Source organism: Cavia porcellus, unplaced genomic scaffold, assembly GCF_034190915.1.
Source record: "Cavia porcellus strain 051 isolate PalLab524CR breed Dunkin Hartley unplaced genomic scaffold, mCavPor4.1 scaffold_1, whole genome shotgun sequence".
Classification (NCBI taxonomy): Eukaryota; Metazoa; Chordata; class Mammalia; order Rodentia; family Caviidae; genus Cavia; species Cavia porcellus.
The window spans coordinates 162,101,860-162,116,329 of NW_026947484.1; the positions used below are offsets into that span (position 1 = coordinate 162,101,860).

General features: G+C 41.2%; 1 protein-coding gene across 21 annotated transcripts in view; it reads right to left on the reverse strand.

The window, feature by feature from the left end:
* Positions 1-14,470, reverse strand: part of Sgip1 (SH3GL interacting endocytic adaptor 1) — a 176,262-nt gene that overhangs the window by 13,758 nt on the left and 148,034 nt on the right. For all 21 annotated transcript variants that reach the window (XM_063258831.1, XM_063258825.1, XM_063258836.1 and 18 more), the window contains one exon: positions 1,061-1,216. In XM_063258831.1, coding sequence (XP_063114901.1) covers positions 1,061-1,216 — 156 coding nt within the window. The remainder of the gene's footprint in view (positions 1-1,060; positions 1,217-14,470) is intronic.

A 14,470-nucleotide genomic window follows, 5' to 3' on the forward strand; every position in this document is an offset into this window, starting at 1 on the left:
ACAGTTGAGTAGCATCCTATAACAAATACCATCTGCAAAGGAAGCACCTTAGCAAAAATCCACCTGACTTCTATGTCCTTATGGTAACACAGCACTGTGGCTCTGGTACAGACGCACTTTTGAATGATGTTATAGTAACAGATTAATTCCCATAGGCTGCTGTAAATCTCAATGAGTAGCCTGTCCCATTAGCCATCTTGATGGTAGTTGGTGGCTTTTAAAAACCAAACTCAGTGGCCCAAAGACATCTTGAAGTATCTCACGGAAGGTCATCGAGCTGTAAAAATGTGGCTGAGAGTGGCAAGACTGGATTCAGAGTGGGGAGCCATTGTTGTGGTCCAGAAAAATGACAGTGGCTGCTTCACAAGGGAAATGTGAATAAAGGGGGGAAGTGGCCACCACAGAGGGAGACCTTTAGACGGAATATGTGGACTTCCCCGACAGGAGGATGTCACCACAGCTGCTGTCTGCAAATGAATAATGTGACACAGTTGATCCCTTCAGTACCAAGTGTGTGGCCAGGCAGGTGCATATGCACAGTGGAGACTCACTTCAGGTTTAGAAGAATATATTTATGCAAAGAAATACGCTTGAGGTACTTTGAAGTTATACATGGAAAGTCCCAGCAAAACAATGACTGTTCAAACGAAGTTATGTTTCACAAAAAAAGACTTTTAAGCTCCTGTGAGGAGGAGCTCGCAATTCAAATATTATGTAATTAAAAAGATGCTAATACAACCAGAGGAATTTCTTCTTGTTTGATTCATCATTCGCCATCCTTATGCCTTATGCCTCCTGATCATAGCACAGTGAAGAAATTGTCACTAATTCAGATTTTATTACTTTAAATGCCTCTTTAAGCAGATTAACTAGTTGGCTATTAAAATATGCATTGGCAGCTACTCACACACACAGTCACCCGTGGAAACATTAACAGCTGGTTAAAGTTTTATGTCTCAAGCCTATTAACTCTGCTACCGTGCTAGGGTACGCTCTTCACGGGGAAAACAAAGTGCCAAGCCACCCAAAGCTCTAAAAATATATACAAAGTCATATTTACCAGCAGAGAAGTTGGGGATTTGGCAGGACGTGTTCTAACCTGCTGAAATTTATCACCCGGAAAGTCAGGGCCGCTGGGGATGGGTTGTTAGCGAAGTGTCTGGTGATGCCAGCAGGAAAAGATAATACCATCTCTCCAGTAATCTTCACGATACATCTGGATAGCAAAATGGGACAGGAAAGAGAGGAAACCCAGGTCAGTTGGCTGGGATCAAAAAAGTCGTGAAAGGAAGAGATTTGCGTAGCAGTGTAAAACAGCGAAGGAGAAGGACAGTAACTCCCACCTCACCTCTGCTCCAGTACTGGGAACCGAACCCAGGAATTTCAGGTTGAGAGACAACCCCAGTCTTTTTGAGACGGGGTCTCACTATGTGGCTCAGGCTGCCCTTGAGCTCACTTTGTAGCCCAGGCTGGCCCTGAACTTGCAAGGATCCTCCTGCCTCAGCCTCCCAGTGCTGAGAGTACAGGTGCGCGCCACCACGCCCAGCTCATTTCCAGCCATTTTAACAGTTTTGGTTAGTGTAAGGCAGGGTCACATTAAGTCATTGCATTGCCCAAGCGGGGCTCACACTGGCAATATTCTTGCTTGAGCCTCCCAGAGTGCTGGATTACAAGTGAGCAGCACCATGAGAGAAGGCAAACTTTACCTGACCTCTCCCAACAACTTAAATAACTTCTAATTTATCTGCACACTGTATGCCTAACAGTTATCCAGCTACTTTACTGAATGTGTTTTGAACTCTAAGAAGTGTCAAATCTTCATAAACAGAATAATCTACTCTCATGATGTTTTTAATTAATTAAGTTTATTGGTACATTTTAGGTTTACATGTTTACATTCCTCATGGAAATGTATACTCATTCATGATACAATTTGATTCTTTCCCCCCATTTCTTGACCTTCCCTTTAATCTCTCCTCCCCTCCCAATTTCTTTCCAAAAGTTTTCTTTCTATTTTGCCTTTTTTTCTCATCACTTTTGTCTTTTCCCTTTCTTCCTTTCCACTTCCCCACTCTGTAGTTCCCCTTTACATTTGGACATTTTTTAATCCTGTTTCACAGTATTTATTATACATTTTGGTTTCTATTTATGCTTTCAGTTTCTCACATCAGAGAGACAATGTGATATTTATACATGTGTGTCCAGTTTATTTCCCTTAATAGTGTGGCCTCAAGGTCCATCTATTTAGCTGGAAATGTCTGGTTGATACACTGACAAGGGGTGGGTTGTAATGGCTGATAGATACATTGTGTCAACTTGAGAAGTTTAGAAGTTAATGAAATGGCCCAGCATGGGGCCAGGATCCTCACTTTGAAGCTATTCTCAGCCTGTGCAAGAGGAGGGCAGGGAGCCATGTGACCGCACCACCCACCCCTAGGGGGTGGTAGCCTGCTTACACTATAAGGGAGGAACAAGGCAGGCTTCCCATTCTTTTGCTCTTGCTGCTTTTGCTGTTTTTTTTGCTGCACTGAACTGTTGCCCTGTGCCGCGCCATCCAGCCTTGAGACACCTGATTATCGATTGAAACCTTCACAAACTGTGAGCTAAATAAACCTTTCCTCCTTTAACTTTGGGCATTGGGTATTTTATCCCAGCAACAAGAAAAAAGTAACCAAGATAGTACTATATTATATTCAAAAAAACCACATCTTTATCCATTCATTAGCTGATGGGCATTTGGGATGTCTCCAAGATTCACCTATTACAAAATATGCTGCTATAAACATGGGTGCACATATGTCACTGTGTATGATTTTAATTCTTCAGAAAGATACTAGGAAGAGGAATAGCTGGGGAACACCTAGTTCCAGTTTCTTGAGGAATCACCAGTCTGCACTCCCACCAATAATGGAGAAGCATTTCTTTTTCCCCACAGCCCCACTAGCATTTGTTATTGGTTGATCTCTTGATAACTGCCATTCTTCCTGGAGTGAGACGAAATCTCAGTGTCATTTTAATTTGCATTTCTTGAATGACCAGTGATGTTGAACATTTTTTCATATATTTATTTGCTTTTTTACTTCTTCCTCTGAAAAGTGTCTATTCATTTCAAATGCCCATTTATTTTGTACCAGGGATCGAACTCATGACCTTTTGCTTGCCAGGCAGGCACTTACACCACTGAGATAATAAATCCCCAGCAGATTCCCATTTTTGGATTGGGTTTTAAATGTGAGAGGGTCTGATTTTTTAAAAGTTGTTTATGTATTCTAAATAGTAGTGCTTTGTCTGAGGAACAGTTGTCAAAATTTTCCCCCCACACTGTAGGTTGTCTCTTCACTCTGTTGGTGATTTCTTGTCCTGTGAAAGAGCTTTTTAATAAGACGAAATTCATAAAATTTCTTGTGTGTGGGTTTTGTTTGATAAAGTTTTTGCCTACACAAGTGTCTTCAAGAGTTCTACCTATTCTATTTTCCAATAGACTGTTTCTTCTTTAATATTTAGATCTTTGATCCATTTTGATTTTAGTTTAGTGCATAGTGAAAGATAATGGATCTAGTTTTAATCTTCAACATATGGGAAGTCAGTTTTTCCAGCACCATTTATTAAAGAGGTGATCTTTCTTCCAGTGAAGGTGTTTGGCTCTTTGTCAAAGAAGAGGTAGCTTAGAGTGTATGGAGCTATTTCTGCATCTTCTAGTCTGTTTCATTGATCCTCAGGTCTGTTTTTTGCAAGTACTATGCTGTTTTTAATCACGGTACTTTATAATATAGTTTCAAGTCAGGGATAATGATGTCCCTTGACTTGTCTTTGTTGCCCAGAATTACTCTTTGTTATTCTAGGTCTCTTCTGGTTCCAAATGAATTTTAAGGTTGTCTTCTCTAATTCTGTGAGATATGTTGTTGAATTTTGATTGGAATTGCATTAAATCTGCATAGCAGTTTGGAATAACCATTTTCACTATATTGATTTTTCCTACCCAAGAACAAGGAATATCTTTCCATTTTCTGATATTCTCTTCTATTTCCTTTTTCAGAGCATTGTAGTTTTCAATGTAGAGATTTTTTTACTTCCTTTGTTAGATTGATCCCTAGATGATTTCATTTTTCTGGATGCTATGTGAAAGGTGTGGTTTTCCTAAATTCTCTCTCAGTGAGTTTTTATTTGTGTACAGGAAGGCTATTGATTTTTGAGTGTTACTTTGTATCCAGCTATGCTACTGAATTTGGCTATTAAATCTAGAAATTTTCTGGCAGAGTTTTTGGGGTCTTCTATATACAATATCATGTCATATGCAAATAATGACAACTTAACTTCTTCTTTTTCTATCTTTATTCTTTTTATTTCTTTCTTTTGTATAATTGCTCTGGCGAATATTTCCAGAACTATACTGAATAAGAGTATTGAAAGTGGACATCTTTGTCTTGTTTCTGATTCTAGAGTAAAAGTTTTCAGTTTTTGTCTATTTAGTATGATGTTGGCTGTTTTTTTGTCAAGGATCGCTTTTATCAGACTGAGATAAAGACTATTTCAATTTTCTGTTGTTTTTATTGAATAATGAATGGATATTGAACTTTGTGAAATGCTTTTTCTCCATATATTGAGATGATCCTGTGGTTTTTGTCCTTGGTTCTGTTAATATGATGTATTACATGTATTGATTTTCATATGTTGAACCATCCCTGCATGCCTGGCATAAATTCTACTTGATCGTGATGTATAACATCCTTGATGTTTTGCTGCATTCTGTTTGTCAGTATCTTGTTGAAGACTTTTGTTTCTATGTTTATTGGGAGATTGACCTGTAGTTCTCTTTCTTAGTTTAGTGCTTTTCTGGTTTTGGTATCAGGGTAATTCTTGCTTCCAGGAATGAGTTTGGGAGTACTGCTTTCTTTTCAAATGAATTAGAGAGTTTGAGAATTAGTGAAAATTAAATGTTCTCTAAATTTCTTGTAGAATTCAGCAATAAGTCTGTCAGGGCCTGGGCTTTTATTTTCAATAGGTTTTTAATTATGTCTTCAATTTCATTGACTGATATTGGTTTATTTAGAACTTTTATAATTTCTTGATTCAGCTCTAGTACTTCATAGGTATCTAGGAATCTGTCCATTTCTTCTAAATTTTTCATCTTATTAGAACACAAGTTCTTGAAGTATGGGTAGATGATCTGGATTTCTGGAGGGTCTGTCTTGACTTCACTCTTTCTTTCCTGATTGTATGATTTCAGTCTTTTTTTCTGATAAGGCTCACAAATGGTTAATTGATTTTATTCATTCTTTCAAAGAACCAACTCTTCAATTTATTGATTCTTTGTATTTTTTAGTCTGCATTGCATTGATTTCTGCTGTGATCTTAATAATTTCCTCCATCTTATGAGCTTTGGGCTTGACTCACTCTTTTTTTCTAGAAGCTTGAGGTTCAACATTAAGTTGTTTGGGCTCACTCTGTTTTCCTGATTTGGGTTTTCAATGCTATAAATTTCCCTTGTAGGACTGTTTTCATTGTGACCTATAAATTCTGGTATACTGTATTGAGATTATTTTTAATTGTGGAAACTGTCTAATTTTTTCTCTAATTTTATCTGTGAGCCGTTGGAGAGTGTTATTTAATTTCCATGTACTGATGAAATTCTCATTTCTTTTCCCATTGATTTCCAATTGTCTTACAGTATGGTCTGATAGTATGTGTGGGATAATTTCAGTTTCTTTGCATTTAATTAAGCATGTTCTATGAGCTAGTTTGTGGCCTATTTATGAGAACATCCTGTGTGCAGCTGAGGAATGTGTATTCTGATGTTGTGCAAAGGACACCCTTTAGATATTTACTAAGTGCATTTGTTAAAAAGTTTGGTTCAATTATAACATTTCATTGTTGATTTTTTTGTCTAATTCATCTATTTTTGACAGTGGGGTACTGAGGTCCCCCTTTACAATTGTATTAGTGATGTTTTTGTTTTTTCACATCCATTAATATTTGTTTTATATAGTTGGGTACACTAGTGTTTGGTGCATATATGTTTATGATTATTATCTCTTTCTCTTGAATTTTCCATTTACAAGGGTGTAGTTACCTTCTTGGTCTATCTTACTCATTTTGGCTTGAATTCTACTTTGTTTGCAAGTAGAATAGCTACCTCTGCTTCTTTCTGGGTTCTTGTCACTTAGAGTAGTTTTCCATTCTTTGACTCTCAGTCTGTGAATTTCTTTTTTAACTAAATGTTTCTTATATGCAGCATATTGTTGGATTTTGCCTCTTGATCCATCCTACCAGTCTGTTTCTTTTGATTGGAGAATTGAGACCATTAACATTGATGGTTATAACCGATAAGTATTGACTTATCCTTGTCATGTTATTTTCTTGCCGTTGGCTCACTTCCCCCCTCTTTTTAATTGATTTTCTAGCCTGATGGATTCCTTCTGTTGGGATTCATGGAGCTGTAGTCCTTATCGTGTCTTCCTAGAATGTCCTTCAGAACATCCTGGAGTGCTGACTTGGTGGTCATGAATTTCTTCAGGTGTTGTTTTTCATGGAAGTAGCTTATTTGTCCATCAATTTTGAAAGATAGTTTTGTGATGGATATAAATTTGGATTGGAGGTTGTTTTCCTTTACTCTCCTTGACTTGAGGGTTTGTGTTGAGAAGTCTGCCATGATTCTTAATGGTTTTCCTTTATAGGCAATATGTTTCTTTTCTCTAACAGCTTTTAATATTCTATTCTGGTGTTAAGTTTCAGGAATTGACTATTATATGACTGGTTGTAATTTTTTTTTTATCTTGACTGATTGAAATTCTACATCTCACTTATCTATATGTCAAAGTCTTTTTCTCTGCCAGGGAAGCTTTCCATCATGACATTGGTGAACAGGTTTTTAATGTTATTTGTGGTGTCTCCTCCTTTTTGGTTGACTCTGATCAATCTCATGTCATTCTTCTTTTGATTGCTTACTAGCTGCTGGCTCAATGTCTCATGTCCCTTGCCACTTTTAGGAAATCTTTCTTTTCCTGATCATTAGCCATAGTCCTGTCCTCTGTATGTGGGATTCTGTCCTCACATTGGCTCATCTGCCACATATACTTTCAATGGAATTTCAGGCTCCTAGAGATGTTTGAATCTGTTTTATGGATTAATTTCTTTTCTATTATGGGCATTCATGGTTTCCATCATTTTCCTAAACTCCTGTATTTTTAAAAAGATCTGCATCTGCTGTAGAGTCACTGAGCACATCTTTTGTTATGGTTGCCACCTCTGTAGTTACCTGAGAAATTATTTCTGACTTGATTTCTTCTACAGTCTCATTCATTTGCTTTGTTGTTACCACTTCAGAGAGGCCAGGTAGTGGCTTTCAGATTGCTCCATCTCTTTGCCCTCTAAGTTTGCCTTTGGTGAGCTTTAAGTCTGGGGTTGCATCTTGTTTAAGTGTCTTTTTATTTTGTATTTCTTTTGAGCTTAATTCCTGGGTTGATGCTTGTAAATTGCCTGTGCCAGCTAAACACTAGCTACTATAATACTAAATACTAGCTTTATTGTTAGTAATTAGAACCTTTAGGAAATGGCTACTTCTGAGAGATGTCTTCCAGGTAACAGCTAGCTTTTGGGTTTTCAGTCTATTGCCAAGACTCTCTCTTCAATTTATTGGGGATGAAAAGTTGCTATCTATTTGGTCCAGCTCTTGTTTCTTTGGCACTGGCCTGTACTGGGAAGAAGAACTGGTTAAAACAGTTATGTCACCCTGGCTAAAGTAGTGCAATCATCAATAACAATAGCATCAAACAGCCTAGAAACTGGAAATGGAGATGACCATTAATTTGCCAGCTTTAACCGTATGTGCTAGAGTTGTGATTATATAACAAAGTCTGAAATGAACCAGAAAATTGTACACAATAAATAAGGCCTTAATATGGCAACTTTACCCTTGGGGAGACAATTTAAAAGAGGTTATGGGATATAATAGAAAAATAGAAGTAAAGGAAGAGACTAAAAACAAGACTGGATCTTGTAAACTTTGAGGAACTGGTGCAGAAGATGGGGAAAGAGAGAAGGAAGAAACAGAAACAAGAACAGAACAGAACAACAGAATAACAAAGAGCTAGAAAACATGTTCACACTCATATAAAAACAAAGAACAAACAATGAGGAAAAACAAAACAACCATCACCACTACTGCCACTAAATAACTCCCCAAAACACAACAAAACAAAGAGAAAAAATAAATTAAAAACAAAAAGCAAATAAGGAAAAGATATCCCTTCCAAGGTGTGTCTCTGCTGCCACTGGTAGACAGATCCACACTGATCAATCCCAGCAAGCTGGCAGCAACTCCAAGGCGGGTGGAGGATAATCGCAGGGAGCCTGCACCCCCATTTCCACTGAAGCTCTGCCTGGTGGGCTAGCACCAGACTGGGTGAGCCTGCAGCCGTCCCTACGTCCACTGTGGGCTTGGACTGGAAGGGAACCAGGTAGAGCTGGCAGCCACTCAGAGTCCTGAGCTCAGTGGGTCCCCTTCGAAGATCGCCCACCGCTCTTGCAGGAAGTTTGCTTGGGAAAACTCACCAGCCACGCAGTCTGCTGCACCACCACTCCACTCCAGTACACTTGTGCACCTCTCTGTGGAGGGCTTTGGGGTCACCAGCAGTCACCGTGTGTCTGAAATTTCAAGCTACCTCCCATGTGGTGAGTCTGGGCTCAAGGAAAAAGTGCCACCTGTCTCTTCCTTCTTCTTTGGAGTTTCTCTCTCCACTCTGCCCACCAGTTTCAAGTCTCTCTTCAGATGCTCCCTGGGTGTGGGGACCAGCTTCCCTCCGTGTTTTCTTCCTCACGCCAGCATTTGGACACCAAATCTTGGAAAGGCTCTTTCTCTGCTGCTCACCACTTTGCCATTTCCTAGAAGTCCACTCTTGTATTTCTGATTTGTGAATTTTGGCAGAATATTTGAAGACACTAAACTGCACAACACGGTCACACTTTGCTGGCCTTATTTTAGTTCTCTGAGTGACGCAATCAGTGCCTCCAGCCTTGTCTTCTATGTTCTCACGTGGTCAACGTCTTGTTTCCTACTTAAGTTTTTTATCCCTTTACTTTGTTTTCTAGTCACAGCTGTAAGTTCAGTCATAGACATTAACACAGAAATGTGCTACTAAATAAAAATTGAAAAAAGCGATTAATTCAACAAGGTGATAGTTTGGGAGAACAATCCTGTTACAAAACAAAAGGCTTTAAGTAGTATGTTCACTTCCACTCGGTGCACTATGCACAGGGTGAGATTGCATTTAAGTGTGCGTGATGTTCATCGATTAGTCTTGATTGTCAGCTTGGCCTAAGAAACTGCTGGAGAGGTGCTTGGGCTGTAAGGGTGAGGACCCCTGCCAAGTTCCTAGCTAAGCAGCCCATTAGGAGGTGGGCCTGGGTTGCAGGAAGTGGGTAAAGGGGGCGTGGCCTTGAGACCATCTGGTCCGCCCCTTCCTGTCTGGCTTCTTTCCCATCCTTCCTTCCAGAATGCTACCAGCAGAGCATCTTTCCTCAGCCACTGCCTTCTGCCATGATGTTTCTGCCTTGGCATCAGACAGCCATGGATGGAATCTTCTAAAATCATGAACTAAAGTAAATCCCCTTTCTCCTTCAGGTTGTATATGCCAGGCATTTGTTCCATCGCTGACAACCAGATTCATACACTGTCCAACCAAGATAAACGTTTCCACCATCCCTAAAAGTTTCCTCCTTCCTTTTTGTATCTTCCTCTAATGGTTGATACCTTGTGTCAATTGGAGAAGTTTGAAAGTTCAACAAAGTGACTCAACACCAGGCCAGGATCCTCACACTGTAACCACCCTCAGCTTGTGCAAGAGGAGAGCAGGGAGATGGTGTGGGTGCTACACCTACCAGAGGGCAGTAGGCTGCACATTATAAGGGAGGAAAAGAAGCTTGCTTCCCTCCCTTTTTGCTCTTGCTGCTTTTGATGCCTTTTGCCCTCTTGAGCTGTTGCCCTCACCATGCTTACCTGAAACCTCCACAAGCTGTGAGCTAAATAAACCTTTCCCTTTTTAACTTTGAGTGTCCAGCATTTTGTCTTAGCAACAAGAGAAAAGTAACCAAGACTATTCCCTCTCCAAACTTTCCCATACCCATCTCTGGCTAGCTGTCATGATACTTTCTGTCTCTTGTGAATTAGTTTGCTTTCTAAAATTTTATATGACACAATCAAAAGGTATATTTTTTTGAGAGGGGGACGTTCAGGCTTCTTTCTTCCAGAATAATTATTTTGAGATTCATCCTTTTGGTTGCACAAATCAAAAGCTGGTTGTTTTTGCTGTTGTGTGGGTATGGCTATGCCAGTTTTTTCTTTTTTAATCCATTTATCTGTTGAAAAACATTCAGTCTCTTTCCAGTTTTTATCTATTACGATAGTGTTACCAATGCATGCAGGTCTTCCTGTGGAGTGTGTTCTCATTTCTCTTGGTAAGCACAGGGGTAGGATCACTGGATCTTATGGTAGGTATACTTTTAATTTTAAATAAACTACTTAACTGTCTTCTCAATTCGAAATCCAGATGTGTGTGAGAGTTTCTTCCACATCCTCACCAATACTTGGTAAAATGTGTGTTTTTAATTTTAGCTATTCTGATTGGTGGAACATCATTAACTTAATTTGCTAATGACTTGGAGCATCTTTTCTTGTCCTCATTGTTATCAGTTATCTGCTTTGGAGAAGCATGTGCTTAAATTCTCTGCCAAACGTTTAATCAAGATTTTTGTTTTTATTGAATTTTACATTTTAAGACATTGTAGATACCTATCACCATATAAATGATTCAGAGAAATTTTGTTGAGTCTGTGGATTTTTTTTTTCCTTTCTCCTAAGAGTACTTTGGGGAGCAAAAATTTTAATTCATTGATTTGCTTTTTACAAGGGATATTTAACCCAGCTATTCTTTTGGTGTCCTATTTGAGGAGTCTTTGCTAACCCTAACATCCCCAAATTCCATCTATATCTTCTTCTAGAAGTTTTAAATCTAAAAGCTCTACTTTTAGATTTGAGACTCATTTTTAGTGCAGTTTCTATGCACCATGAAATGTAGATCTATGTTCGTCTCACGCATGTGTGCATGAATAACTATTTCAGCACCATTTGTGAGAAGGACAATCCCCTCTCACCGAAAGACCTCGGAAGTTTTGTGGACATTCATCTTCCTCGTGGGCTTGGGGTCTGCTTCTGGCTCCGTCTTCCTGTTCTGCTGATACCTTTTTTGTCTGCCTTTCAGCCATCACCACGGCCGAGATTGCTGTAGCTCTAATAACAGTCTGAAACCAAGCCTGAGTCTTCCAAGCTTGCTCTGTCTCAGCGTTGTTTTGGCTGCTGTAGGTCCCCTGCGCTTCCACCCGAGATTCAGATCCACGGCGCCGGTTTCACCAGGAGACTGGCTCATCACCTCGCAGTTTCTTGGTGTCTTTTACTGCTTCTTCTGAAGAGGTAAACAATGCTGGGCCTTTCTGCGGATCTTCTCTGAGAGGGACCAGGCTAGACCTTGTCAGTAGAGGGCGCAGGAGACCGTCACACTGCCAGGGAAGATCTAGTGTTTGTCCTCCTGGACTCCTGGAAGCCTGCTGGGGGAGGCGGCCAGGCCCGCATTCAAAGACCCCTCGCTAGGGCCAGGCGTGAGTGGGGCAGGGAAGGTGGGGGTGGGGGTGGGGGTAAGGAGGGGGGAGGCGGGGGGTGGGATGAGTTTCCCAGCATCGCCCTGTGTCTCTCCCTTCCTCTGACAGGGATGGCTGCACCTGGGCACCGCTCTGAGTGTGAATTTTGGTTTCTGGGAGTTGGCACTGCACCCTCCCTTGCCCCCAGCAAACCGCTGCCGTCCTCCTGCACCTTTTAGACCCCTTAACTTCGCCCGATTTCTGTGCTGACTTGGGCTGAGCCTGCTTTGGTTCCTGCAGGGCTCAGGCCTGCAGGGCACTGCATGGCAGCCCGAGAGGAGAAGCGCCATCTCCGTGCCTGGGAATTGGATCCCAGGGGCTGCGGAAGGGGTCACCATGGGAACAGAGACCCAAACGCGTTCAGCTGGCAGGGAACCCCCGTTTACACCCCAGAGGGTTCAGGGGACCTGGGAGCTGTCCTAGAAGGGGCTATAGCTTCTCTTTTAAAAGCAAATTACAACTCGGGAGGCTGAGGCAGGAGGATTATTGTTGGAGACCAGCCTGGACTACAAAATCCCGCAGAACTGCATAGTGAGACCCTGTCTCAGGTAAAAAAAAAAAAAAAAAAAAAAAAAAACAAATTAGCGAGGGAGTGGGTGACATTTATTAGGCCAGCAAACATTTATTCCCTGTGACTACTATTTTTTTGAGCAGAGGATAATTCTTAACAGATGAGCAGAACAGCTCCTGTCTCCGCAGACTTGCAGGACTGGGTAGATTTGGGTGGGTGGACAGTGTAATCTGTGTGGTCCGATGTAAGACTCTACGGTCCTCGATTCTATCTCTGTGTCTCCACTGTCACAATTTGCTGACTTACAGATTTACCCCTGCTGACGTGAATGAGATTTTTTATGTGAAACGTAATATTTTTTCTACCCACTAAAGGGAGTTTTCCTTTTTTTGACCTTAACGCTTGTTTGTATCGGTATCAGATCTGAGAATTTCAGTGAAACTGGATCTCCCGGCTCCCAGGGCAGGAGCCACTATTGTATCTATGGACCATGTTAGCGGAACGGGGTGCAAACACATCTGCAGCTCAAGGCTTGGTGAGTTTGGAAGGGAAGCTGACCCCAGAAGGCTCAGCACTACACCACTGGAATGCCAGGGTCGCAGACGACACAGCACTGTCTCCTCTTGGAATTAAAAACGTAGTATTATTCAGGACTCTGATCTCTCTGGGCACAATGTTTGTACTTCTTCTCTGGTAGACTTTGCATTATTTTTATGAGCAAGTCTTATTTTCCATTCCAACTGCCTCAAGGTGTTTCCTGTTGAGCACACAGCAGCCATTCTGTGAGTATGAGGTAACTCAGCCACACTGGGTCAGCAAATACACTTTGAACTTTCAGTGACAGAGACTGTTTGAGGTGCTGAGGATATGCTGGTGGACAAAACAGTTAAAATCTAGCAATGTGTGCTGGGTGTGGTTATACATGTCTATAATCTCAGGATTTGGGAGGCTGAGGCAGGAGGATTGCTGCAAATCTCAGGGCAGCCTGGGGGGCTAGGTAGTGAGTTCAAGGCCAGCCTGAATACAGGACAAAAAAAAAAAACCAACAAATAAATAAACACTATTTTAAAAAATCCAGCTCTGTGGATCTTACAGTCTAGGGAAGGCACAGATGACAAACAACAGAGAAATGTGGGATTTAGAGAGAAGGCTATTAAGAAAGAAACAGTGATTTATAGGGGGGAGTGAGCTTTCTTTCTTTCTTTCTTTCTCTCTTTTTTGTATTAAGGATTGAATTCAGTGCCTTCACACTAAACCCCAGCCTCTGTTTTAACTTCTTTTGTTTTTGTTTTGAGACAGCGCTTCACCAGGTCTTTAAACTGCTCACACCTGCCACCCTCCTGCTTCAGCCTCACAGGGTGCTGGGATTACAGCTGTGCCCCCCTCCCCATGCCCAGCTGGGAGGTTCCCTTTGATAGATTTACTGAGGAATCATGAAGGATCAGAAGGGACCAGTCACTCCAGCATGCGCCAGAAAACTCCACTAAAGCAGGAAGCACAGCCCGTAAGAGACCCGAGGTGCTGCGGATCCGAGCGGTGGAGTGGGGACCACCTAGGTCTCTGGATAGATCCAGGAGTGATGGAAAGCCAGCTGGGAAGCAGGTGCTGGAGAATTCGTCCCTGTGAGGTCCCCAGGGGCTCCACCCAGTGCACACGTCTGGTCCACACCCCAGCTGTTCTTTGTGTGTTAGAAGCGTTGAAACTATGTCACTTACGCATTCAGGGCAAGTCAGTGGGTGGTGACGAGTGAAATCAGCCTCATGAAAATAGAGTGGTGAGTTTTTCCTGTGCTGTGATTTTAGTTTACGTGGGGCCGTTCCGTCCTTCTTAGTTAAAGACAACGCACTACTTGTTCCCTTGTGGAACTTTTAGGGGTGGGGATTTAGCTCAGTGATATAAACGCCTGCCTGGCAAACTTGAGGTCATGAGTTCTATCCCTGGTACCAAAGAAAAAAATTTTTTTAATTAAAAAAATAAACCATCAATTTCCTTGTGGACATTTTGGGAACCTGTGCTTTCCTTTCTGTTCTCATTTCAGTGATGCACTGTTTCAGTTTACATGTGGGTGGTTTTCATTCTGGGAAGACAAAGGCAACAAAAGTCATGATCTGGGTATTGTTTTTGGGAGACAATACACTTCCTGATTGTTGTAAAATTAGACTGAGGTTTTCTGTTACTAGCAACCACAACAGAGAGATTTCTAGTTAGTACGATGTCATGGGATGTTTTGGTACCTGTTTAAAAGTGGTGCATTAACATCCCTAATTCAAT